General features: G+C 36.5%; 1 protein-coding gene across 1 annotated transcript in view; it reads left to right on the top strand.

The window, feature by feature from the left end:
* The window catches only part of KCTD8 (potassium channel tetramerization domain containing 8), a 235,680-nt gene extending 208,275 nt beyond the window's left edge, over positions 1-27,405 (top strand). The window contains exon 2 of the mRNA XM_025887665.2: positions 26,052-27,405. Within this exon, the coding sequence (XP_025743450.1) occupies positions 26,052-26,512 (461 nt within the window). The 3' untranslated portion in view covers positions 26,513-27,405. The remainder of the gene's footprint in view (positions 1-26,051) is intronic.
* Positions 27,406-27,697: the final 292 nt, after the last annotated feature.

Raw genomic sequence — 27,697 nt, 5'->3', positions numbered from 1 at the left:
CATCCATGAGAGTCCATTGTAGTATTGCAATAGATGGAAGAAATATTGGAATTAGAGCTAGACATCATGTTATAATGCCACTTTTACCACCTTTTACCTGTATTGCTTTAGAAAAATCGCATAATCTTTCTTTTAGTTTTCTTATCTGTAAGATGGGCTGGTTAAGGGACTTAACTGTTTTTGGTTTTTTACAGCAGTAAAACCGACTATATATTCTAAAGAACGATCTTTCTACAAGTAGATCATTGATGAATTATCATAAATGATAACTTAAGGACTCTTGAGCTTCCAAGGGAATCCCCAATGCTCAAAAGAAGGAAGAGGAGGGGCAGGAGAAGATAGGGAAGAGAATTTGGATAGTGTCTGTAAGCCAAACGTAGCCAAGCCCTCTGTGGGCGCGGACACCAATAAGGGAACTGAAATAGCCAAAGTCAAATAGGAAAGCTAGGCTGTATTATCACAAGACAGGGAAGCCAAGCTGATACTCCGCATTAGTCTAGGGCTAGTAAAGGAAAGAGTATCAATTTTGTGACAACCTAGACCCAAGTAGAAGGAAACCCAAGTTCTCTCTGCAGGAAAATAATTTATAAAAGAAATATTTCAAAAAGAGAGAAAATCACTATAGCAGAAAGCTTAAGAGTATAAAAATTAATTAACCTCTATAAAATATATAGTGAAATATAATAATAATAATGTCTACATTGTGGAATTACAAAAAAAAATTAAAATAAAACAGAACTCAGTCCTGGCCAACAATAGCATATAAGTAGAGAGGGTGGTAGAGTTCAAATTTCTACTCTCTTGCTTTATTCAAGAGGGTGGCCAAAACATTGATTAAGCTTAGGTTTGAAGTCTAAAGATGTTATGTATCCATGGTAAATTTTTATACCCATTAAAAAGAATAAAAAGTTTATAAATCTCATGTTAGTTGAAGGAAGACTATGAAGGCAGAATAAAAATATAATTAAAATTTTCAGTCAATAAAAAAAGAAACAAAAAAGGAATAGTGGATGAAAAGGAGAGTGAAAGAAAATAAAAATTAAAGAGTAAGATGTTAGTAATTCACATAAATATAAATGGACTGAAATTCCAGCTAAAATTCATAGATTTTCAGATAAGATTAAAAATGACAATTTACAAAAGTCATATTTAAAACATAAGAAATATAAAATTTGAAAGGAAAATAATGGAAAACACAAATACCAGGTAAAGTCTAATAAAAAAAATTCTTGTATTTAAAAAAAATTAAACGTTTTATTTTAAAATCATTGTAAATTCCCATGCATTTGCAAGAATAGTACAGAGGGCTCCTGTGTACTCTGTTTCTTCCAGTGATAACATTTTTAATAATTGCCGTTCAATATCACAACTGAGAAATTAACCTTGATACAACTCATTGACCTTCTTCGGATCTTACTGGTTTTATGTGCACCCATTTTCGTGTGTGTATTTATTTCTATGCAGTTTTGCTACATGTGTAGATTTGTGTAACCACCACCACAGTCAAGATAGAGAACTCTTTCTTCACCACAAATATCCCTCATGCTATCTTTTGATATAGCCACACCCTAGGCCCCATCTCTAACCCTCTAACCATCAACCTGTTCTACTTCCATAATTTTGTCATTTTAAGAATGTCATGTAATTGGAATGACAAATGAATTTTAAGCCACAAATATATTAAGTAAAAACAGGAACACTATAAAATCATAAAAATTTGAATTTATCAGGAATATATAAATACTGTAAAACTATAATAAAATACAACAAAAAATAATAAAATGGCTATGATAAATAGTATAAAATATATAAACATGGGGACTTTTACAGATTATGGGAAATTTTTATTTCCACTTTTAATTCTATATAAACCAAACAGACCAAAAAGAACTAGTAAACAAAGAAAATGTGAAAATATGTGGCATTACCTTACAAAGTTAAACTGTTTCTGCTCATAATATACTCTACAGAATTTGCACATGAGTGTACCAGAAGACAGAATGTTCACAACAACAATGTGCTTATTAACAAAAAACTGGAAATCGCCCCAGTGTACACTGATGGGAGAACAGATAAACAATGGTATAGAATACACCTGTGAAAATGAATGAACTTCAGCAACTCACAACATGGTTAAATCGTAGAAATAAAATGTTAAATTGAAAAAGATTAATAAAGTATGACAGCGTTTTCAGAAAGCTCAAATATAAGAAAACCAAAGCAAATGTGCGTGTATGCATGTGTGTTCATGTGTTCTAAAACTATTTTTAAAAACAAGGTAAATTAATAAAAAATTAAGGGTAATAGCTGTCTTTAGTGGATCCTCAGAGGAATGACATTAGCGAGAAGACACGGGTTTTATTAAGGATGCTGCATGTTTGGGTGCCTGGGTGGCTCAGTCGGTTAAGCGTCTGCCTTTGGCTCAGGTCATGATCCCAGGGGCCTGGGATGAGCCCCGTGTCGGGCTCTCCCTGCCCAGCAGGGAGCCTGCTTCTCCCTCTCCCTCTGCCTGCAGCTCTCCCTGCGTGTGCTCTCTCTCTGTGTCAAATAAATAAATAAAATCTTTTTAAAAATTTTTAAAAAAGAATGCTGGTTGTTTTACTTTTGAAGTCTGGTGGTGTGATCACAGTTATTTGCTGTATTATATTTCATCACATAACACAAATGTTGCATGTGTTTGTGTATATACAAAATAGTATATAATAAATTTTAAGTAAACAAAATGAGCCTAATAATATTCCCTGTATTATAATGGCATTTTAAAGATACTTTAAGGATATACAGAGTTAATGTAAGGAGAAGTCTGTTTGTCAAATATAACATTGTTTACAAACGTAAGACAAAATCATAATGAATACATTTCTGCTTCTAGATTACTGGTGAGCTTCGTCCCTGCTACAGTCCCAACTTGCCTGCGTGCCTCGTTCTATTACTCCCGTTGATGGTGACAGTGACTCTCTGTTCACCTCCAGAAAGCAAGCTTTCCTACTGCTGCCTTTAAGTTGAAGTGAAAACTCTCCTAGGACCTCAACTGTTTAACATCTGGCTGCAAGCCCCAGCCTCTGAGCACGTCTTAAAACAGGAAAGAGTAGTCCCCTCCATCAGAGAAGGAGGTGTGCCCCATCTCCATATTCCTACAAAAACTGATTTATTCCCTTCTTCCAAGCATTAATCAGACTTAACTGAAATCTTGTGCAGATTTTTTGGTAAGATTATTTTCCTATGTGATTATCAAAACAAGTAATGGAGAGGTGCTCTTTGAGGCAGACAGTAACAATGAAGTAGCAGCGAGAAAGAACCGCTCATTTTTACAACAAACTGCTTTATTATTTCCTAATCACTTACACATATATCCTCATTTGATAAGACTTCTTTCTTGGTTATTTGGTAAAAACATTTTCCAGATTATCTTCTTGCTTTCAAAACAAAAGGATGACATCAAAAACTAATGATGTACTGTATGGTGACTAACATAATATAATAACAATAATAAAAAACCTTAAAATAAAGGACTATGACTATTACGGGCTAAATATACACAGATACACTCAGAGAGTTAGAGAAATGGGAAGGCTCCCCACTGCGATCCTCTGACTTCCTAAAACTCTCTTTTTTGTTTTAACTGCGGTAAAGAACAGATGACATGAGATTTACCTTCTTCACACATTTTTAAGTGGACAGTGTAGATTATTGGCTATAATGACATGTTGTGCAGTGGGTCCCTAGAATTTCTTCACCTTACATAACTGTAACTTTATACCCATTGAATAGCCGCATCCCATCTCCAAAACTCTTAAAGGATTCAGACTCACGGAGGACACGTTAATGTTACATAGGCGGGGGGAAGACACTTTCGGGGAAAGAACTGTGAAGGGAAGGTGTAAGAGAGATAAGTGCTATCTGATTCACTGTTGCAATATTTACACAGTGCCAAGAAAAAGTATATGCTGGGCATTCAAATAGAGAGATCTCAAACCGAGTTCAGAGAGGTCAATTTGCCTTCTGGTCTCTCTGTTTTAACTCTGCTTTTTATTATCCCATGCCTCCGTTCTAGAACTCACAGCAGCTTTCACGTCTTGGAGTTCCTTAGCTAGAACGCCCCAGTCTCCGTGGGTCTCTGTGGGTCTCTCTAGGATCTGTAGCCAGCCCACTTTACATTACGTATTCACTCTCCGTCTGTCCAGGCTCTTCAGTGTGCCTCTGCTCATACATTCATTTTTGGTTTTTGCTTTTCATTCACAGTCTTACGCTTTTATTTTATATATAGTGAAAGGAGAAGAAAGGAGACCCCTTTTCTAAAGTGTATAAAATAAAATGTTTACTTTTTATTTTACTGACTTAAAGAGTGAACTCAAAAAGATGAAAGTCATATTTGAACCCGACATTCCCTAGTGGGTGTCTTGCCTTTGAATAGGAATTCTGAATTTCATATTCTTCTATTAAGTTCTCTGCTCTCTCGCATCTCTTTCCTCTGTTTCTCATTGCAAGAAAAGCCATTTTAAAGCCAGCCCTGCTGCGTATGCATAATAAAAACCCCTTAGAAAAAAACCTGTTTTAACAGATCATTAAATTTGTTGCTTGTGAGGGGGTAAAAATCCAAGATTCCAGAACAAACACATTTTTATTCTTTTTGTTTTAATTTTTCTATTAGGATACTTAAACAGAAAGTACATGCCATTTCTAAAATAACAAATCCTCAAATAAAATCCACATGCCAGGAAACTAAATGTCTCTTAATAAACAAATAACATCGTCCCCATATTGCCAGAGATTTAGATGGTGGATTAAAGACGGATCTTCAACTTTCAACTTTTCTCTGTCTTGACATCAGCTCTCAAGTCAGAACTGACAAGCGCCGTAGAAATAAACAAATCCTCCCTAGTCTTTCGAATTCCAGTACAGTGATGCAGCCTTCGCCTTATTCAGTAGTTGCGGTATTTTTAAGTGGGGGAGTTTCCAGTTGAGTTTTATGAGGACAAATGAATGGAAGGGCAGGGCAATATATCAGTGAGAGTTAAGAGGCACAGGGCTTCAATAACTGTAGCTCAATTATTCCACTGCTAGACAAGATCTTTCTCTTTAGGAGGAAAAATTTGCATACACGGTACTTTTGGAGCATACCAAACTTCTTATTTCGGGTTATTTTGCGGTTTTCCACGTACTTTGTAATTCCAACTTGTGGCCTGATGTGATGACCCTCATTAGGGAATGCCTCATTTTATGGAAGTAGTGGTAAGAGGTGGAGGTGCGATTCAGAGGCTACTCATTAGGATGCATTCTGGAGGTGGTGTGGTTCTCAGAAGGTCCTTGTGGCTGTGCTCCCAGATAATTACCTCCCTGCTAGCTGGCCCTTCACTGTGCCAGGGTACACAGGAGCAAACTTGGGAAATGACCCCAAGCGGTATCAACTCCAGAAAACCGTTGTAAAAATAATTACCAACAGCGCCTTTGGCCAAACACTGAATGCAATTACCATATTACAATTATGGTAGTGATCAGAAACTGTTTCCCCAGAGAAAAGAAATGAATAGGACAGAGATCATTGCTGAGGTAATTGAGAAATTTTCTTTTCTAAGAAAAGAAATTGTCTTTTCTAAGCGTGGAACCTCTCCATAAAGGCAATGTTCACTGCTTACCCTCAAAAAGTAAAGACACAGTAATGGATACCAGATTTCTTAGCCTGTCCCAGCTTCCTGCGACTTCTTTAATACTTGTCTCTTGAACTCCACGAGAAGTTCGGATGTCACCAAATAGGTCAAGTGTGATCACCTCAGCCTGGTCCTTGTACCTCTGATTCTCATCCCTGCTTACTCTGCCCGTGTTTATTCTGATAGCAACTCAGCAGCAAGCCATCCCCCGTGCTTTGGAGCACCTAATAAAACTCCTCAGGCAAAGCAATTTCATCTTTCAGCATTATCCTAGGCTTCCTGTAGAGAACATTGTTTTTATCCGCTACAAAGGAGTTTTTAATATATTATGTTTGCTGCTTGTGTAGCAGTTGACATGGGTGACATGTACCAGCAGGTTCTTACCCCCTCCAAAGAATTAAGGAGATAAATGTTTGTTTAAAAACGTTCAGTTCACATGTTGACACACACATTTGGTGGGAAAACAATTTTGTTTACTCATAACTAATAACATAGGACAGAGGGGAAGGATGCCATGAGGACTTTCCGCTCAGGCTGGGAATCAGGAGGACAGAAGTGGAGGTAGATTATGACTTAAAATACGGTTTTTAGAGTCAAACTCACTGAGAAGATGGTGTTGATCAAAAGCATGAAAGAGAGGGGCACCTGGGTGGCTCAGTTGGTTAAGTATCTGACTTTGGCTCAGGTCATGATCTCAGGGTCCTGGGATTGATCCCGTGTCCAGTTCCACGCTCAGTGGGGAGTCTGCTTCTCCCTCTGCCACTGCCCCTCCCCCCACCCCCCTGCTCCTGCTGTCTCTCTAACAAACAAAAAAACATGAAAGACTGTGTAACGTGATAGAGCATTCATACTTTTCCATTTGCATTGCATTTAAAGAATCAGTTATTTAGTTAAAAAGTATTATTGAGGGGCGCCTGAGTGGCTCAGTCGTTGGGCATCTGCCTTCGGCTCAGGCCATGATCCCGGGGTCCTGGGATCGAGCCCCACATCGGGCTCCCTGCTCGGCGGGGAGCCTTCTTCTCCCTCTCCCGCTCCCCCTGCTTGTGTTCCCTCTCTCGCTGTGTCTCCCTCTCTCTCTGTCAAATAAATAAATAAAATCTTAAAAAAAAAGTATTATTGAGTACTTACTGAGTACAAGGCAGACGCTCTGTGAAAGATACATTTTAATCTCTGTTTTACATCTAACGAATAACAAGGGATGGTGAGTTCAAGCAGCTTGTTTGAGGTTACACAGCTGGGAAGTGACAACACAAGTATTAGAATCAAGCCGTTTGCTATCTCCAGTATCAGTTTTCTCATCTGATCCTTGGGCACAAATAGACTATTTCACAATGTTTACACTTGCTTTGAGTCTCTCTGAAATCTTACAGTCATGAGGCATCCAAATACTATATACAAATAGGATGGCAAGGGACTGAGACACTCATGGCTATCTCCCCTGCTCCCTATGCTCCCTTGTTCTCTTGGACTTCACTCATAAAACACAAGTTCAAAATGTAAATTGTTGTTTTAAAACAACAAAGCATTACCAAGCATGCAGCCTTTCTGAGTGGGGAGCCCCGTGTGACTGCACAGGTTGTGATCCATGAAATCTGCCCTGTTTTTTTTTCAGTTATTAAAATATAGCTTCACTGCGGTACCCGGCTGGCTCAGTTGGTGGAGCACACAACTCTTGGTCTTGGGATCATGAGTTCAAGCCCCACATTGGCATAGAGATTACTAAATAAATAAATAAAATTTAAAAAAAAATGTATAGTTGCATACAGTGTTTTATTAGTTTTAGGTGTACGATTTATTGATTCGACAACTCCATACAATTCTCGGTGCTCACCACAGTAAGTGTAGTCACCGTCTGTCACCATATAATATTATTACAGTATTAATGACTGTATTCTCAATATTGTACTTTTCATCCCCACAACTTACTTATTTTATAGTTGGAAGTTTGTACCTTTTAATCCCTTTGATCTATTTCACCTTTCTCCCATGTCCCACCACTCTGACAACCCATTTCTTCTCAGTACTTAAGAATCTGCTTGGTTGGGGCTCCTGGGGGCTCAGTGAGTTGGGCATCTGCCTTTGGCTGAGTAATATTCCACTCTTTATCCACTTATCTACTGATGGACACTTGGGTTGTTTTCATATCTTGACTATTGTAAATAATGGTGCAGTAAACATAGGAGTGCATGTATCTTTTCAAATCAGTGTTTTCATTTTCTTTGGGTAAATACCTAGAGGTGGAATTATTGAGTCATATGGTATTTCTATTTTTAATTTCTGAGGAATCTCCATAAGATTTTCCACAAGGGCTGTACCAATTTACATCAGTGTACAAGGTTCCTTTTTCTCCACATCTATGCCAACACTTTTTATTTCTTGCCCTTTGATACTAGCCATTCTGACTGGTGTGAGGTAATATCTCATATCTACTTAATGGGAGAAGATATTTGCTAATGATATATTTGATAAGGGGTTAATATTCAAAATATATAAAGAACTTATACAACTCAACACCAAAAATATATAATAATCCAATTAAAAATGGGCCGAGGTCTAAAGAAAACATATAGATGGCCAACAGACACATAAAAAGATGTTCAACATCACTAATCATCAGGGCAATGCAAATCAAAACCACAGTGAGATATCACTTCACACCAGTCAAAATGGCTAGTATTAAAATATGTCCTGTTTTTAACTAAAAAGCTAGTTAGAAGCTACTCAAATATTAAACATATTTTGAATATTTAAAATATCCACACATTGAATATTTAAAGTATTCAATAGGAAAAACGATCAGGTTATTATTTTTACCTCTCCCAGTTAGGGATTTTACCTCAAATTAGTCACCTATTAAAAAATATCCTCATATTTTCAACTTACTACTTTTTATTACTTGATGTTTTTGTCTTGATAATTTATATTATGTTTTACTGGTCACTTATTTTGTTCCATTTCATCTTTTACTTCAATTTTTTCCAAGCATGCTTTGTATTTTTATTCTTTTAGTAGTTTAAAATTTTTAACACATGCTTCACATATTTTCCAACAATATGTAGAATTAATGTAGAGAATTAATCAGGATCTATTCTCCTCCCCAATATCCTAGTATACGATTAATTCCTTTCAACCCCCTCATATTCCCTCTTGTAATCATTTGGATCTTGGTTCTAGATTGTTTAACATAACCATATCTATATTATGACTTAGTGATTTCTTTTTTCAACAATTTTTCTTATGTTCTTTGCCCACTTTCTTGGACTCAGGGGACTTATTTTTTGAGATACAAAGAAGTATATGTTCAAAAGCATGCCTGAATTTCTATGTGGGTATGTTAAACTGTCTATTTCTAATAGTTTCAACCACAAATGAACTCACGGTTTTTTTCTCACACTTAGTTCTCCACCAGTATCTACCACCTCAATATGGCAGACCATCCAATCTATTATGAAGGCCAGAAACCTAAGTGCCCTCATGATACATCCACCTCCCTAACAGCTCTCTCTTCTTACCCACCACCAATTCATCACTAGATTCTATTCATTTGTGCATTCTAAAATTCTATACTATTTTCACCCCTCTCCATCATCCATCCCCACCACCACCACTAATGTTTTACTGTAATTTGTTTTCGTCTCTCACCTAGAAAACGGGGGCAGGCTTTTAGTTGCTGCTGCCCTGTCTGCCTACAGTCCCCTCCCAAGCCACTCCATTTCAGGGTGGTAGTTACAAAATACACATTTGACTCTGTTCCCAACCTTTTTTCTGGCTTAAATTTTTCTGCTGTACTCCTTTTGTTCATCCGACAAATGCTAAATTTCTTCCTGGTGCCTTATAAGAACGTGAACTGTCTACAACCTCTGTGGGACAACTTTGGCCATGTTGCATAGGTGTGCTGCCTTTATTCAGTTTTTATGATTTTTCATGCTTCCTTACAAATGGAACTTTGCTCATGCTCATATCTCTAGCTCCTCCCTCCCCTGGTCACCCGGTATCTTATATAATTTCTTTACCTTCACAATTCCTTCCTGAGCAAAGCCCTTCCTTTACATTTTGTAAAACATAACTTCCTAAAATATGCTATTATAATATCTGTTAATACCACTCTTATTGCAGTTACAACTTTGCATTACTTTGTGTGATTACTAAATGAATGTCTATCATCATTAGAGAAATTAAACATCATTGTACATTTTACATATTTCTCCCATTGTCTAGCAAGATGTCATCCATGTATTGAGTCTCAACAAATATTAAATGTATGAATCAACAAATTAATAAGTTGATATTCATTTTTGCTGGAGTATAACCTTGACAAATTCTTTCAGTGAGGCTCTTTGGGTAGTAAAATGTTTGAGTGTCTCCACAAATAATTGGTACGTTTGAATGCTAAAATAACTGAGGATGAGTCTCTAAGTTCAAACTTTTTTTTTCTAAGACCTTCAAAGGTTTTGACTCATGGTCTTCTAGAAATCAAGAGTAGTCAGTAAAATTGTCAAGCTGAAACTTTTCCTTAATCTTCTGTCTGTAGGATGCTTTATTTTCTTCTGGAAGTTTTTAGAATTCTCCTTTACCTTGAAATTCTGAAAATTCACTGAGATGCATTTATAAAGGTATGACCTTTTTTTTTTTTTTACATTGCTTAAAACTCAGTGACACTTTCAATCTGAAAACTATACTTACAGACAAGGACATTTTTCTTCTATAATTTATTTTGTTATTATTGCCACTGCTTTCACTCTGATCTTTTTTTAAGGAATCCTTATTATTTAGATGTGGACATGCTGGATTGATTCTTATCTTTTCTTTTCTTTTCTTTTCTTTTTTTTTTTTTCAGAAAGAGAGAGAGAGTGTGTGTTTGTGTGGGGTGGGGGTGTTCAGGAAGGGATATTGAGAGAAGGAGAGAGAGAGAATCTTAAGTAGGCTCCAAGCCTAGGACAGAGCCTCACTTGGGGCTTGATTTCATGACCCTGACATCATGACCTGAGCCAAAATCAAGAGTCAGATGCTTAACCAGCTGAGCCACTCAGGTGCCCTGGATTGATTCTTATCTTATACTCTATGTATGTATCATTTTGCTACAAATTCTAAGAAATTGTCATGACATTTTATTCCAGACTATTAATTTTATTTTTAGCCAGGTTCTTCTATGTGTTCATTTTGTCATGTTCTACTTTTATAATAGGGTAGTATTCTTGACTGGATGACCTTATTTTAGAATGCTTTGTTATTTAACTGGTATATAGACTGAGGCCATCCCAACTACATATGCACAATGCCCACCTCTTACTTTCAGTCAAATCAAGGAGAGGTTTTTGTTTGTCTTTTACTGGGTAGATCTCCTTTCCCTTTAGAGACCCATCCGTCCACCCCCTCACCTACACCAGACATGGGAATTACTTCAAAGCCCTTCTCCTTCATCCATTGAAGGAATTATCCCCAGAAAAGTTGATTCTCTTCAGAGCACAGTTGGATTTTTGTCCTAGGATCAGTGCTTCTTCTGCCTTCTACCTGGTGAAATGGACCAGCCCAGCCATATAAACAAGGCCCGTCTTCTGATAACTGACCCAAAAGTCCTTCCATTTCTTTTAATTAGTTTACTCTGGGCGTGAGTTCTACTAAATTATACTTTACTTTTTCCTGTGAGTGTGTCAATCTAATGTTTTCTCTGTTCTTCTTTAGACTGATCCCATCTGCTTTCTGTCACCGGTATTTTCTGTTCTGTTCATGAAAGTTTTCTTGTTTTCTAGCACTGTCAAGGATTTAGTTCATTTGTTCCCGCTCTCCTCCCCATTTCTTGGCTATGACATATTAAAAGGTTTTGTAAGAGATTGAATAATTAAAAAAAAAAAATGGCCTGCCATTTTGATTCAGTCTCCTCCATTTCTTTTTCTGTCCCTTCTAGACTATTGTTACACGAGGGTAGAATATGTTCTTAGTCTCTATGACATCAAGCATGATGCCATCTTCCCTGATGATTTGCAATAAATACATATACTAATAAAAGTGAAGTGGGTTTAATTCATTTTTCCCTATAATTACTTTGAGTTTTATAGAATACCCTGTGCTAAAAGGTAGTATTTTTAATAAAATTTGTATTATCAAAAATTGAGTTATAAAATCACCTTTTTGTTGTTCATTAAATGCTTAAGTTTATATGAATTTGGACACATAATACTAAGGATTTTGATTATAAAGTTTTACTCTAGTTATATGTATATTTTTGCTATTATAAACAAAAAAGGATAATAGAACAAATGCAATAAAAACAAACATTAATAATTCTCAATTGCTCTTTGATCTACACACTCAGAATCTTCTCAGTTTTCTGAATAATCTTTGACCTTGATCTCGCAGTTCTACTTGTAAAATAGTTCACAGCACACTAAAGAGAAATGGAGCCATTCAAGCAAAGGAGATGTGAATCTTTAATCATTGGTTAAACATGTTCTTTTGTACTTCTCTGATGCTGATATATAGTCACAGTTGTATTAAAATCAATCATAATGTAAGTCATAATTCCCAATTAATTAATGATCTCTGTGTACATTTCTTATAATTGAGTAAATGTAGCCCTAGTTTAGTTCCTTGTTATGGAAAAATTTGCCCTAGAAAGAATGCATATGTTTGAATTTTCATTCAGACTTTACATGACTTGTTTAAGTAAGTGAGCAAATAGTGACCACCCCAGATTACTTTTCACTGAACGACATGAAGTCGGAACAGATATTCATTTCTGTGAATCCTGTGTTTTCAGAGCTTCGTGGAGAGTTCTGTAATGCATCCTACTGGGAGCATACTCTATTACTAATGCTTCATATGTTAAAAAAAATTTCTATCTTCAAACTTTTAATGAATGACTATTAATACATCTTGTAATTAAACATGGTTTTTCATGAGTATTCCCAGTGCAAATTCTTCCTTTTTATAACCATTTTGACTGATTCACACCAAAGGTATTACCAGTACATCTTTTTCTGTGGCAATGGTTTCATTAGCACCATTTCCCAATCTTTTACTTTTAATCTGTAAGGCTTTAATGTCAGAGAGGGAGATTGATGTTACTGCTGCTATTGAAATATTAGGCTTAGACTAAGTGCACTATTAAGTGACATGAGAAGTTCAAGGTGTCTCAATCCTGACGGAATCTACTCATTATTTAATTAGGCTCTGAAAGCTCTCAGCAGAAATTTCTGGCCTTATGTGAAAATGTTTCAAGAGGTGCACATCACTGAAAGGTTCAGTTTTAAGGGTGCCTTATTGTACAAATATAATTCTGATATTTTGGAAACTATGATATCTGACAGGTCATGAGTCTTAAGATAATTCCCTCATCCTCTCTGGTTTTTCTCTGTTATAATTCTACATCTATTTATCTGTTTTCCTAGTTATTTCCACTGTGTAAATTTTATAGTGGAATTCACATCTTAAATATATTTTTTCTTTAAACCATATTTGCTTCTTGACCTGTGTTTATCTAATTAATGTAAAAATTTTAATTGGTCTAAATTCACAAAAATATGCTTTTCAGAGGGTATGACAACATAAACACTTGTTTTAAAGTAGGAAAATCTTAAGTTTGATAAATAGAGTTTGCCTGGTTAAAGTGCTTTGGTCCCAATAATGGTCACAAGGAACTGAGTTAGAAGGCACAATCCACATTTTCGTACATTTAGCCTTTTTAGCTTATTTCTCGTCAAGATAGCCAGGCATAACATAAAATAATACTATATTGTAAAATGATCTAAAGGAATTCTAACACTTAGGTACACTTTGGCACTTTTATCCCAATTTTTTTATAGCTGTGCATCACACTTCAATCTTATCAGATTAAGAAGACTTGAAGCTCATATGAGTAGTTCTAACTCTAGTTTAAGATTTCAGGGAAGCTGATTTAAACACCATTTTCAGGTTTTTGAAGCAGTGTATCTCAGAGCTTAACTCAGTATAAGCTCTGAAGTCTGGCAGATGAACTTCTGAATCCTGTCTCTGCCACTTCCAAATTTGACCTGTCAAATCACATAACCTCCTAAGCCTTGGTTTCCTCATGAGTAAAATAGGCATGATAGGCCCTTACTTTAGAAAGTTATTGTGAAATGGAAATGAGATGCTATGTAAATGCAGTTAGCATGGTGCCCAGCCCATAGTAAGTGTTCAGTAAATGTTTAATGTGCCTATAGTCTTGTACTCACTTGAGAAACCAGGAACTAAGAGAAACTGTCCTGTTAGCATTACTAAGTTTGTTTCTCTAAGCTCATTCTCTCCTTTAACTAATGGCTACACAGGAAAAGATGACACACAGTGACAGGTTGCTATGGGATGGTGTGAAACACTTATTTTACTACGATACATCTTGGTTTCTGCATTTGACTATACTTCCATAATAAAGTATATATACTGGCTATGTGTGTGTGTGTGTCTGTGTGTCTGTGTGTCTGTGTGTCTGTGTGTCTGTGTTTACCTTGCACCCTGTTTTACTTCTTGAAACAGATCTTTTCCCCCAGGACACAGGAATGGATGAGAACTTAGTGTAAGACAATAATAGTATTTTACCCACTCTGGTCACAGGCTCTAAGGCAGGGATGGGGGCCCATGGACCTGTTAAGAAGAGTAAAAGTAAATCCCTGAGATTCCTTAAATTGTATATATTGTTGTTATATTGATTGCTGGTATATACACACTGATTATATTTTTTCTGCTTAATATAAATTTCCCCAGATTTTCTGATCAATAACTTAAAATGTGCATTAAAAAATTTAACTTTATGCATTTAGCATTAAGTGTTAGAGTTCTCCAATGACAGTACAATCAACATATCACTAACTTGCTTCAGAAGAGAGGTTTTGGTTACATGTCAAGGTTATGTGCATCTAACAAAATATCTAAACAGGTGTATAAAAATGATTTTTCTGATAAGATTAATATTTTATCTGGCCTAAAATACTCATCTAACAGGTGGAGCTGGCCAGAAGGATTATGGAGTCAGACACCCAAACTCCCTTTCTGTTCTTATTCTCTTCTACTGTGATTGGGACTGGGGGACTTAGTCCTTGGCAGTCACATCTGAGAGCTTTTTGGCCAGACGTGTAAAGGCCTTCTTTTTCTCTCCCCTCATCAATGGTTTAGTATTCCAGGGATTTCCTGTTATTAAACTACCCTGATTAGTGGTCTCCCAACCCTCATCCTTGCCTTAGATTATGGGGCTGGGTTAGTAAGGTATTATGACAGGCCCAGTCTAGGTTATAAACCCACTCCTGTAGCCTGGGGTTTAGGGTCTGTTACATAAGATAGATAGGAACACCAAGCATATTCTCAGATACACATATACAACAGCCAATAAAGAATTTATTCCATTTATTTAAGTATGCTATAAGAGAAAAATCAACCTATAATTTGCATAGGTGAGTCATTGAAGACAAGAATACATGTGATATTTAGGATAATATCAATGTCTCCAATTTGGCTTGAATAGAAAATGGGAGTAATAGAAAATGAGTTTTGGAGTTTAAATTGGGACCACACCATAGAAAGTCTTGTTTATGGGTTTAGCAGATTGGATATGTTGCTGAAAGCCTTTGACATTTTCTGAGAACAAGTACTATAATAAGAGCTATATTTCAGTGTTATGTAGCTGGGATTTTAGTATGGATAGCAGGAGGTAGGTATTAGAGATGAATAGATCTCTAGAATGTCATTTCAATAGATTCAGGAAGAGGTTAGAAGGTGATTACAGTAGATTCAATGCGAGTTAATGAGGATCATAACTGTGGGGAGAAGACTGAAATGAGAGGTGACTCAGGCATTATCAAAGTAGGCCCAACGGGATTACACGGCTGTCACACGAGCAGGGAATCAATAGGGGGATAGGAATAGAAATAATGAAGAAGACTCTAAGACTGCAAACCTGGCTGATTATGAAGATTGTGGTGCTTTTATAAAAAAGAAAAATAGAAAACATAGCAGGAGGAACTGGTTTATAGGGAAAGAATAATGAGCTCTTTTTTGGGCATATGGTATTTGAAGTTTAGGAAATGTCCAGAAGGCAGTAAACTCGTGGTGCTAGAATTTCATGGAATGATCAGTTGCTAGATGTGTGTGGAATCAGTTACAGTTGAGAGACAGTTCTATGATTACATTATATACACGCACACGCATGTATATGTGTATATATGATATGTGTATATATATGTATGTCATATGTGTATGAGGGTAGGTGGGTGTGAGTATGCATGTGTGTAGAAAGAGATAGAAAAGAGAATTTTATGGGAATGTTACAGTGTAGAGTGTATTGGGATGTGATATTAGGAGACTAAAAACCTCATTATTGCAAATAATTGTTAATTTATATAATTGGGGAAAACAGACTAGAGATGATAACTGTTTTCTAAAATCTTATGGGCTATTAGTTGGAAGAGAAATAGGATGACAATCTGCCAGAGACTGCAAGAGATTGTATTTTAATAGAGAAACTAAGATCCTGTAATTCAGATCCAGTAACATCCGGTTGTTAAGGATAATATATTTACTCTTATAGAAATTCCATGACTTAACATCTACCGAGGGCCAGACATGAGACTAAATGGACTTGTATTAGTTTCCAGTGGCTGCTATAACAAATTACCACACGCTTGGTGGCTTAAAACAACAGAACTTACTGTCTCAGGGTTCTAGAAGTCTGAAGTCCGAAATCACTTTGGGCAGAAATCGAGGTGTCAGCAGGAGCACGCTGCCTCCACACGTTCTAGGGGAAAATGCGTTGCCTGTCTCTCCCAGCTTCTTTCTGGTGGCTGCCGGTATTCCTTGATTTCTAGCCGCCTCTGTTTCAATCCCCTGACTCCACGATCTCACTTCTGCCTTTTCCTCTGTGTGTATCAGATGTCCCTCCAACTCCCTTGTGTGCAGATACCTGTGAATGACTTAAGGTCTAACTGGATAATCCAGACTAATTTCACCATCTCACTATCCTTAATCACATCTGCAAAGACTTTATCATACAAAGTGACACTTTACAGATTCCAGATATTAAGAACGGATATATTTTCTGGGGCTGCTTTTTCAGCCTCCTGTAGGACTCATCCTTACACGTACCTTTACTTAAAGCAACTCTAGGAGGGACACACCATATTTTTAATCCCTCTTAAGCAGAGTGGGAAAAGAGTCTTGAAGACACCCCTAGCTACACATAGCTAGTGGGTGTCAGAACATCACTTGAAGCACACTTTTGCTATTTCCAAAGGCAGAGCTTTTTTTTTTTTTTTTTTAACTGTCCCACAGCTTCACATTAAACGGCTGTGAGCATCTATGCTTCCATTTTCCATTCACCGTACTGATTCTGCACTAAGCGGCTTCCGTGATAGGCACACTTTTATGAATCTCAAAGTGAGAAGAGGTGGCACTCACATTAAATAGTATGGCAGCTACAAAATGTTACGTCTCGCTGACCATTGTTAGAAGTACTTGAAAGTACTTACTGGCAGGCAGGCACTCAAGATCTGAAGAGATCTGACAAATAAAAATCCCCTCAACTGTGACTTCTGCCTGCAATTTCTGCTGCTTTTGGAATCCAAGAGTATTACCCTCTTTTCTTTTTCTTTTTGCCTCGTTACAACCTCTTCTTCCCCTTTTGTCATCAAAAGTTTTTTTGTTTTTTTGTTTGTTTGTTTTACCCAGGGCCCCTTCCTCCTCCCTGACCCCGTGCGGGGCTCCTCCCCCTCCCCCACCACTCCTCCTGCCCGGGGCTCCTCCCGCTCCTCCTGGACCCTGACCAGGGCTCCCTCTCCCCCTGCCCCCACTCCTCCTACCCGAGGCTTCCCGCTTCTCGCTGTTTCTCAAGCCTGAGACAGCTGTTTCGTATTTATAACAGCAACGATAATTTACAACCAGCACGGTTTTATGTTCACATAAATCTGTTATACAGAGCACATCACAAGTGTAGCCCCAGCCTGTATTTACAAAGCACTTTTCTGTCCCCTCCCAGGGCCATCAGATGTGTTGTAGATACAATGTCTCATTAATCCTTGCCAAGCACCATGCAGGTGTTATGATCCACAGTCTGTGGACGTGAAACAAGCAAGAATCGGCTTGTGGTCACAAATTTGAAAAACAGATCAATTATCCGTCTTATACAGAATGTCCCTTGAAAAGGGAGGCCATTAGAAGGTGACCACCTAGGTACGTGGAAAAACTTGCTAACAATATCAATAATAAGGGATGGTAGATTCAGAAGTGGGAACCCAGGATTACACAGGTCTTAATTCCAAATTCCAAAATGAGCCTGGGCATCTTAATGGAGTTTTGTGGGTGTTTTTTTTCTTTGAGGAGGGTTTATTTATTTTTTTAAACACAAAAATGATGAATGTGCCACAGAATCCTAGCTCCCATGAGTGAAATGTGGAGGGCGGTTTTAAATGTAGCCCTCAGACAAGGTGTCTATAACCATTTTGCATGTGATCAGGCTTCTAAAAGGACAAGTGAACACGTGATACCTTTCCTACTAGAAATATTTAGGTGCAACAATCCAGTACAATCACATAAGTGATGTAGAATTCTTCTGCAGAGCAAAGAAAATGGGTTTTCCTCATTATTTATGGTTCCCAAATACTTTTTATTTCTCTGTAATAACTTAAAAGGAATAATATAGGGACCTTCCCAAATATTTAGAGTAACTAGAGAGACTGTAAGCCTCTTCTTATAGCTCACTGCCAAAGGCTCATCTTCTTCATTTTTCACTTGTTTTTGTTACACCTTGTAAGCTTAATTATACTTGGGTTTATCTTTTTATAGTTAAAAGAAAACAAAACAAAAAGATGTTCTTTGGGAATAAAACAATTCCCTATGTGCTTAGCCATTCTTTTGTAGGTAAGACTAATTTCATTTAATTCAGTTCAACAATGAGTTACTGAATTAGTATGAGCCCAGTCATGGGGGAGGTGCTTCAGGAAATGCAAAGCTACAAAACAGTCTCTGTTCCGCAGTGACTAACTAAAAGTTTGGATGTGTGTCTGTGTGTATGCGTTGTGGAGCAGAACACAGGGATGAAAGTTAAAAGTAGTATAGAAATGACTATTATTTAAGACAAAATAGGCTCCTTACTTTGAGATAGATTCAAACAAACTGCTATGGGTCATTAAGAGAGTAGGAGCAAGAAATTATAGCCAAATGTGAGAATGGAAGGTTTTATGCTGAAAACACCATTTGGCACAGGTTCTGAAGGGTATGGAGTGTGGAAGGAAGAGAGTCCGTGGGGAGGGAAATAGGCATGAGTTAAGCAAGGCATTTACCAGAGGCAACACGTATATTTTGGCTGCTGTATCAAGAGCACTACAAGATGGGCTGGGATAATCATTTGGGTCACACTGAGGACAATCCTCAATGCCAAAATATCGTATTCAAGTTTCATCCTGTGTGCAGAATGAACTATTTGGAAGGTTTTTGTACAAGTGAGACACTTGATGGAATTAGACTTCAGGAATATTTATTTAGCAACATTGCAAAAATAGTTTGAAGTGGGACTAAAGCGAAGTCAGAGAGCTGGTTAAGAGGCACAGTAAGAGGTAATGAGAAACCTGTTAGAAGTGGTGGAAATGGGAACAGAAATGAAGGGAGTGATTTAAGAGCCACTGTAAGAGTAGAATTAACGAGACCTGGAAGTAATTGGAAATAAAAAATGAATCCATTGGGTAGCCAAAGGTGACCTTGGAATTCCTCTACAGAAATAACTACTAGGAAGACACAGATATATGAAATGGAAGGATAAGATTACTTTTGAAAACCTCCTCAAATACATGTTCGATTAAACATATATTTTCTCTCACATTTTTTCCTAATGCTACATTACATTTGGGCTTATTCACTTTATTAGTACGAAGTGACAAAACAAATCAGCTCCTGAACTGAGTGACCCAAGGAAACAAGACATGGTCACTGCCCTCATGGAAACCATAACCACTTTGCGTAAGATAGGACAGCAGATGTGTGACTTTGGGACATATATTTATGTGGGGATCATGGGAGCTTTCTTACCTCTCTGTGGTCATCTTGGTGAATATTTAGTAGCAAAAAAGGTAGTGAATGTTCATTCAGTAATCAATGATGTAATAAGTAGTAGATACTATAGATATTCAGAGGAGTAAATACCATTTTATTAATTTGGTCAAGCAATTACTCTGATTAAGACTTCATGATAGTCTAGAAAGGCAGTTTCTACCTTCAAGGCATTTAAGTTTGGGACTGGGAGACACACTGTAAATAAATAAGTACAATCAGAAGTTAGCAAGTACAGGGTGGGTCAAAAGAGTGGACTAGTGACTAATCATGTCAGGATGGAAAAAGGAGTACCACAGCATGTTTATCTTTCCAAATTACACTTCTTTTCTTTTCTTTTTTATTCCCCTTCATTCATAAAAATGGTTAAGTAATGATAGTAGAGACTAGAAAACATAAAGAAATGAGTTTAATTTTTCTCATATAAAAGTTAATCTTTATTTATTCAAATAGCCTTTTACTCTAAGATAAAGTCACCTCCTATATGGACTTTAAGTTTCAATTTAGTATGAGAATTTAACTGATGAATTAAAAATAATGCCCATTCCTTAGTTCACTCCAATCACAGTTGACCCCTGCTCCCTCCTTCCTGCCTATTCAAACTTTAGTTACAGGTGCATTACTGTCACCCTGAGCCTGACGTACGTGTGTGTGTGTGTGTGTGTGTGTGTGTGTGTGTGTGTGTGTGTGTGTGTCCTTCCTCCTGGAACTACCACTATGCCTGGTACACAAGGTGTATTGTGTACAATATATGTTGAGCACATTAGGTGCTCAACAAATGTTTAGCAAATCAAAATAGAGGTTTTTTTTTTTCCTTTTGACTCAACTGTTTAATACCTAGAGACATGTGGTGCTAATATTTAAGATGGATTGGTTCATTCTGTTCAAGTAGGACATAACCATTCACACACCAATGAATTTAGTACTATTAAAGGGTAATTTCCCTTCTGGGAACTGTGCCTGTTACAGATATATTTTACATATTCAGTCTTTTTTGTCATCACTATGCAGGTAAAGAGATTAAAATAAAGGGTTTTTTCAGGTGTGCAGTTGTACACATAGACTGCATTTGAAAATGCCTGTGTATTCCAAGAAAAAATATGGAATTATTCAACATGCTTACACCCAGAACTACCCAGAAGTCACCTGTCTTTTCCAAAGATGAAAATATTAATGTTTAATTTCTGTACTATACTAGCCACCCAAATAACTCAGAGAAGCTATAATTTCCTCCTCTTTGTACCTGTGTATTATAACTCAATGGAATTAATCGAAAGCCCTGTTTCGCCCAATTTTACAATTTTGGCCCATTGTGATACTTTCATTTTGTTTTATTGTGTTTAATGTAATGTTTTTACTATTGCCTTTAATTCACACATTGTAATATCTTAAAGGAGAGCTTTTGTGTTTTATTTTCTCAAATAAGTTTCTTTTAGGACATGAAAATTTAATACTTCATAGCCTCTCAAATCTATCAGAGAGAACTTCATGGCAAATTGCTTTGACATACATTCTCTCCTTTCTTGGTATAGCCTTGTGACTAGGTGTTTATATTCTTATTTCATTTTTACTAAATAAAAAACGGAGGCCTAAAGAAGCTAAGAGACACCTGGAAGCCATGTGTTCATAGGTACCACGTGTAGAGCCAGAGTTAGAGTGGAAATATTTGGGTTCCTCCATTAGTTCTCTCAAAATTCAAATAAACAAATCGGCCACACTACCGATGGCCAAATCACATGGGATATTTATGCCGAGTAATAATAATTAACATTGTGAGCATTTACACATGCCAGGCCCCACCTAAGTGCTTAACATGTGTTAGCTCATTTAATCCTTACCCCAATTATGTGGAAACAGAGGCACAAAGAAAGTCGGCTAAGGAAAACACACCTAGTAAACTGTCAAACTGGGATGTGAGCCGGCCAGTCTGCACTGTGTCTCCTTAAATGTTATTCTCTTTGTTTGTGTTTCCATGACAGGAACAGATTTAATGAAACAAATGTAAACTGATAATGTCTTCTAAACTACACTTCCTATCAGTAAACTTAGAGAAAGTTATCCTTGAACCCTGTAATTCTGTGAAGTACTTTAATGGAAATTGAATTTGTTTCCACATTCTAAGAGGTGATCTTTATTAATGGTCACTCATTAGTGTTTTATATTTAATATCTGAATAGAATTTTACTGCCTGGAAAATCCCTTCCTATTCATTATATAATTTAGAATTACTGAACTTCATAACATAAATGAATTTAGGGGCCAACCCCAACATTTTAACCGACAAAGACCAAATTTTAGAGAGGTTCCATGACGACCTCAAAGCACTTTGTTAGAGTGGCTTAACCAAGCTCAAACCCAGATCTTCCAAGGCCATTCCCACACTGAAGAAAAATGTGAGCATAATAAATGAGTATAGTGTGTGTGTGTGTGTGTGTGTGTGTGTGCACGTGCGCATGTTGTCTACTGACTGTTCCTTAAAAAAATAATACTTGTGGAGAAGCATGAGCTAGTTAGCTGGCTTGCAAGTCTCCAAGGTAAGGCTGTCATTCCCCCTGAAAGACGATCAACTCCTAGATGAAAATCCTAATGTATTTAATGGCAAATAGCCAAATGAAGAGATTTAATAGTCCAAATACTTTTGGGAAAGTTTCTAGGTATACGTATGTATTGGATATTTTTAAATAATTAACTCCTTTTAAAAGTTAAGTCTTAAATAAGTAACAGATTTGTTTATTCATTGATTTGTTGCTTATTCTAATAATTACCAGCGAGCTTATTTATGTGATGGAAGAAAGCCCAGCTGGTAAAGACCACCAAATTACATTTTGTTTTCTTTTCTAAAACTCAATCTGATTGGTGCTCTAACTCAGGAGGCAAGATGCTTTTAGGAAAATCATTTAGATATATATTTTATTCTATCACAGTTGAAGAGACACAGAGAAGTTTCTGACACACATGCTGGTCCCATATATGCAAGACTTGGATTTAGTGCTATTTAAATAATTTTTCATCTTATGCTTAGGGCATTTCATGTGGCTTTGGTTCATTGAATGGAATAATGTAAAATTAGAGTTTTAAATTATCCCTGGAGGCCTACAATTAGCAAACATTCTCAAGAAAACTAAGCAACTAGAGTAAATCATTATTTCCTCTGAATTTTATTTATTTTTCTTAAATTTCATGTCATAAAATCCCATAAATCATTTTATTATATCTTAGCCCCAATTTGAATCCACTAAGTTATCAGTAATTATTTAAAGTATGCTTAATCAAATAGCAATAAAAATACATAATATTTTAGGCATTATAAAAATTTCTGACATTAATCAAAAGGAGACTATTTGTTCCTCCCAGTGATTTATACAGAAAACTGTCCTAATATTCTGTACATTCAAAAGTGTGGACAAAATAAAGTTAAACCTTTTCCTTTAAGTCATAATAGAAACATCTGAGACTGTTTGGTCTGCTGATGGGAGCCCACCTTGCTTAAAGATAGTTTATGAAATAGAAGGAGTGAAAAATAGAAGTGTATATTTGCTGTTTCTGGTTAATATCTGTACCTATTCTAAGTTCTTGAAGAAGAAGAAGAAGAAGAAAAAGTTCTTAAGATCATAATAAATTCAGGTTCCCACTTTCTTTTTTTCCGAATTTAAAGTCTATACTGAGAGACGTTCTAAAGTGTCCATGCACTTTAAACACTCAGTGTATAAAATATCATAAAATAGCCTGTGAGCTTCACCTGAGCACTTACTATGAGCCTCCTCTGGGTCCTACCACAGTGCCTGGCTCATAGTGATACTCAATACAACTCCATTGGCTAAACTGATTAATGCCTTCTTCACAGAAGTCTTCCGGGATATTCTGTCTTATACTCCAAGAGCAATTCATTTCCAACAAACATATGTTGCATTCTATTGTATTGTGGAGTTTCTGCATCCATCTGCCATTAGGCATAATAATCATATGTAATTTATTTAGCTAACACATGGACTTTATATAACTCTGTACCCTCCCTAGCATATCATCATGAAACATATGCTCTGGTGATACCTAATACCCTTTTTCTATACTGTTTTCCACTCTGATGTTACCTTACTGCCTTGGTATCTCTACCAACTGCTCTATTCCCCTGCCTATTAACAGAAAAATGATTTCTCATCATTCAATTATCCTAAGATATAAATTGGTTTTCCCAGGTATTTGCAGTTAATCTTTTAGTCATTATTGGGAATGAAAATCATAGACTTTTCTGTAGGGATTTCTGGTCAAAGTAAGGCAGGAGACAGACAGAAAAGGTAAAAAGCATTTATTTATATCCTATTTTGGAGTAGCCTGGTGGGCCTCATGCTAGCTTGAGGTCACACTCACCCAGAAAGATAATTAGATAAATAGATGCTACACTTCCTCCACCACCCTGAGCTCCACATAAACCCATACATACAAACCCTTCCGCAAACCTAAAATCTCCAGGGGCACCTGGGTGGCTCAGTCGTTAGACGTCTGCCTTCGGCTCAGGTCATGATCCCAGGGTCCTGGGATAGAGCCCTGCATCGGGCTCCCTGGTTGGCGGGAAGCCTGCTTCTCCCTCTCCCACTCCTCCTGCTTGTGTTCCTTCTCTTGCTCTGTCTCTCTCTGTCAAATAAATAAATAAAATCTTTAAAAAAAAAAAAACCTAAAATCTCCAGAGATGGCCCTGAACATCTGCACATCAGAGAAAATCACAGTGATACATGCTGATTGTTGAGATTTATTGTATTAGACCCTTTAGTATGGTATTTCATTTGATCTCAACCTATGAGGAAAGTACTATTACCCCATTTTACAGATGAGAAAATTGAGGCTTAAAGCAGCTATGTATCTTGCTCAAGGCCACTAGACCGTTTGCCAGAGAGCTAGAATTTGATTCCAGATCACTAGGACTTTAAACCCATTTCCTTTTCAATATTATTACCACTCAAATCTGATGCCACTGAAACACTGATCCTGCAAGTAACACTGAAGAACATGGTTAACACCAGCATGGGTCTATTAGTCAGAATCATACACGTTGATTTGTTTCCCCACTTTTCTGAGTAGTATAAAGTATTCATATTGGTTATTAATTCATTTACTATATATTAGACTGAAGAAAGTTTCATAATCTTGGCTACAGATTGAAATCACCTAGTTCTATTAAATGGCCCGATGGCCTGATGGCGTCTCATTAAAGTAGAATTTCTAGGGTTAAGACCAGGGCATCAATAAGCTAAGCTTTCCAGGTAATTCCTTATGTGGCCAAAGTTGAGACCTTATGGGTTAGACCAATTGTTCTCAACTCTGGCTACATGATAGAATCTTCTGGGCAATTGCTTAAACTTACTGATGGCTTTCCCCACTCCCCATTCTGATTTATATAACCAGTTTATAAAAGTTGACTACAGGAAAAAAATAAGATTTGAGTAACATACTTCTCAATGGTTGGGCTTTAGTTAATCAAGGTTTTATTACAGTTCTGGGTATCTGGTGGCATTCAATAAATGTTAAATGGAGGTCCTAATCCCACAGCAGAGTCAAGAAGAATAAAGTATGCTCCCTCTTGGAAGTAAACTGTTAGTGTATTTGAAATAATTATCTTGGCAAACTATCACTTTCTGAAAATCGTCCTCCTAGGTGATTTACCTCAAATGGTAAACCTTGTATTTTAAGAAAGTACTATATTTCAACTATATTTTTTCACCATATTAAGCACATACATATCTTACCTCACTTTCATAATTCTCTTCAAGGAAATAGACAGGAAACAAGATTAAGAGACTGAGGATAAGATTTAAAGCAGTCTCCCACTTGGAAACATAAATGAGGCTATTGTGCCTATGAGCCTGAAGAATACCACTACTTTGTAAAATAGAGCAATGATACTTTCTGCTTTTGTAATGGCAAATATATACACAAAGGACTCCTAGCCCAATAACTAGAACAAAAATGAACTGTCTCATGAAACAGTTATGGAACTAACAAGATATTTACATACGATATCTTTTTTAGATTTCAGGAACTAGTAACTAAAATAACAAAAATCTTCTTTTCAGCATGAAGTTATTGATGATTTATGATGGCAGAAATTCTCATTAAGAAAACCCCCTAAACTTGATTGTATAAATAATTAATCAGCATGCTGCATGTTTCAATGTGCATTAATAAAGCTAGGTGTCATATTTAATCCCTCAAATGTAAACTAATGCAACAAACAGCAATTTTTTGAAGATAAATATTCTTGGTTTAAAAAATTTAAAAAATATAAAGCTTATTTAATTTGACCTTCCCACTTCTTATTTAATTCTTCTACTTGTTTTTTTTTCTTTTCTTTTCTTTTCTTTTTAGGACCACCTCAGAAAATAGTGTCACCTAAACAAGAACATGAAGATAGGAAACACGACAAAGTCACAGATAAAGGAAGTGAAAGTGGGACTTCCTGTAATGAGCTCTCCACTTCCAGCTGTGACAGCCACTCAGAGGCGAGCACTCCCCAGGACAACCCACCCAGTGCCCAGCAGGCAACAGCTCACCAACCCAACACCTTAACATTGGATCGTCCTTCCAAAAAAGCACCTGTGCAATGGATGCCCCCACCAGACAAACGCAGAAACAGTGAACTCTTTCAGACACTCATCAGCAAGTCCCGGGAAACAAATCTATCCAAAAAGAAAGTCTGTGAGAAGCTAAGTGTGGAAGAAGAAATGAAAAAGTGTATTCAGGATTTTAAAAAAATCCACATTCCAGATTATTTTCCAGAGCGCAAACGCCAGTGGCAGTCTGAACTGTTGCAGAAGTATGGCTTATAGTAATCGTCACATTCCTGCGGTGTTTCGATGATGTTCGACATTTACTGCAGTGTCACCACCTGGTTATATCCTAATGATGGTCAGTGTGATTCTTGCTGCTCTCCCTTTTTGTGAACAGTGGATGTGGGACAGTATTTTATTTCATTCTTTTTTGTTGTTGTTGTTGTTGTTTTTAGAAATATGATTTTGAAAAACAGAAAAAATAATAAATGTTTATTCAAAATGGCATATCTGATTCAAACCATTCTGCAAGAATGAAAGTAAAATGTGCATGATCAAGAAGCTTTAAATCTTGATTTTTGAACTGAGGTCAACTGGATATGTTTGTCTTTTTGTAACTCACCAAAAACAAGTCATCGTATCTCTCCAACAAAAATGACAATATGGATGAAGCAACATCAAATAAAATGTTAGATGATGGTTTTGGGACCCAAATCCAAACCTGTTTAAATGTTAATGCAATAAAACAAGTTATTATTTTTGCATGAACACAATGTAACAAATAAATCACAAGACATAGGGAAGATCTGTTTGTTGCTTGGAAAGAAAAAAAATTACAAAAAAATAAAGCAAAAAAAAATGTTTCAGGCAAAGCCTATAAATGTAAACTGTCTAGGAGATTGATTTTATTTGTTCTGGATCTGTGATATTTTTGTGTATGTGTATGGTGTTCTGTATGTTAAGATGGTGTAAATATGCCTTATGCTCTTGTGTTATGGCACTGACATTCATCTATTAATGCTAGTCATGATTATTTCTGTGAAATGAGTCCTTACATCAGGCTGTGAAAATTGGTATAATGATGCTCTGAAAGATCCTATTATCATGTTAATCAAAATAATTGAGGAAAATGGTAAAGAGCTTTATGTATTTATTTAAAAAAGGAAAATATATTAAACTTCCTTGATTTCTGTTGACTCTCTTTGAAAATACTCAATTGTCACACTGTCTTCCATGTTCCCTTAAAATCCCAGGCTGGAGAATGATATGTTCAACTGTAATGTTGACAAGTTAGAGTTTTAACATAATTCAAAATGGGTATAGAGTCCAATCCAGATAGCTGTGGGATTGATTAATAAATCCTTAACCCACAAGAGTAAAAGACTTCATCTGAGAATACACTAAACTTTTATTTTAGCTAACAACCAGCATGAAAGCTTCTCCAAAGACAATTGGGAAGTTACC

The sequence above is a fragment of the Callorhinus ursinus genome, unplaced genomic scaffold (assembly GCF_003265705.2).
Source record: "Callorhinus ursinus isolate GAN/ISIS: 27379988/994484 unplaced genomic scaffold, GSC_fseal_2.0 scaffold4, whole genome shotgun sequence".
In the NCBI taxonomy this organism is placed as follows: domain Eukaryota; kingdom Metazoa; phylum Chordata; class Mammalia; order Carnivora; family Otariidae; genus Callorhinus; species Callorhinus ursinus.
The sequence above is the reverse complement of the archived record's forward strand: the minus strand, read 5'-3'. Positions and strand labels throughout refer to the sequence as shown.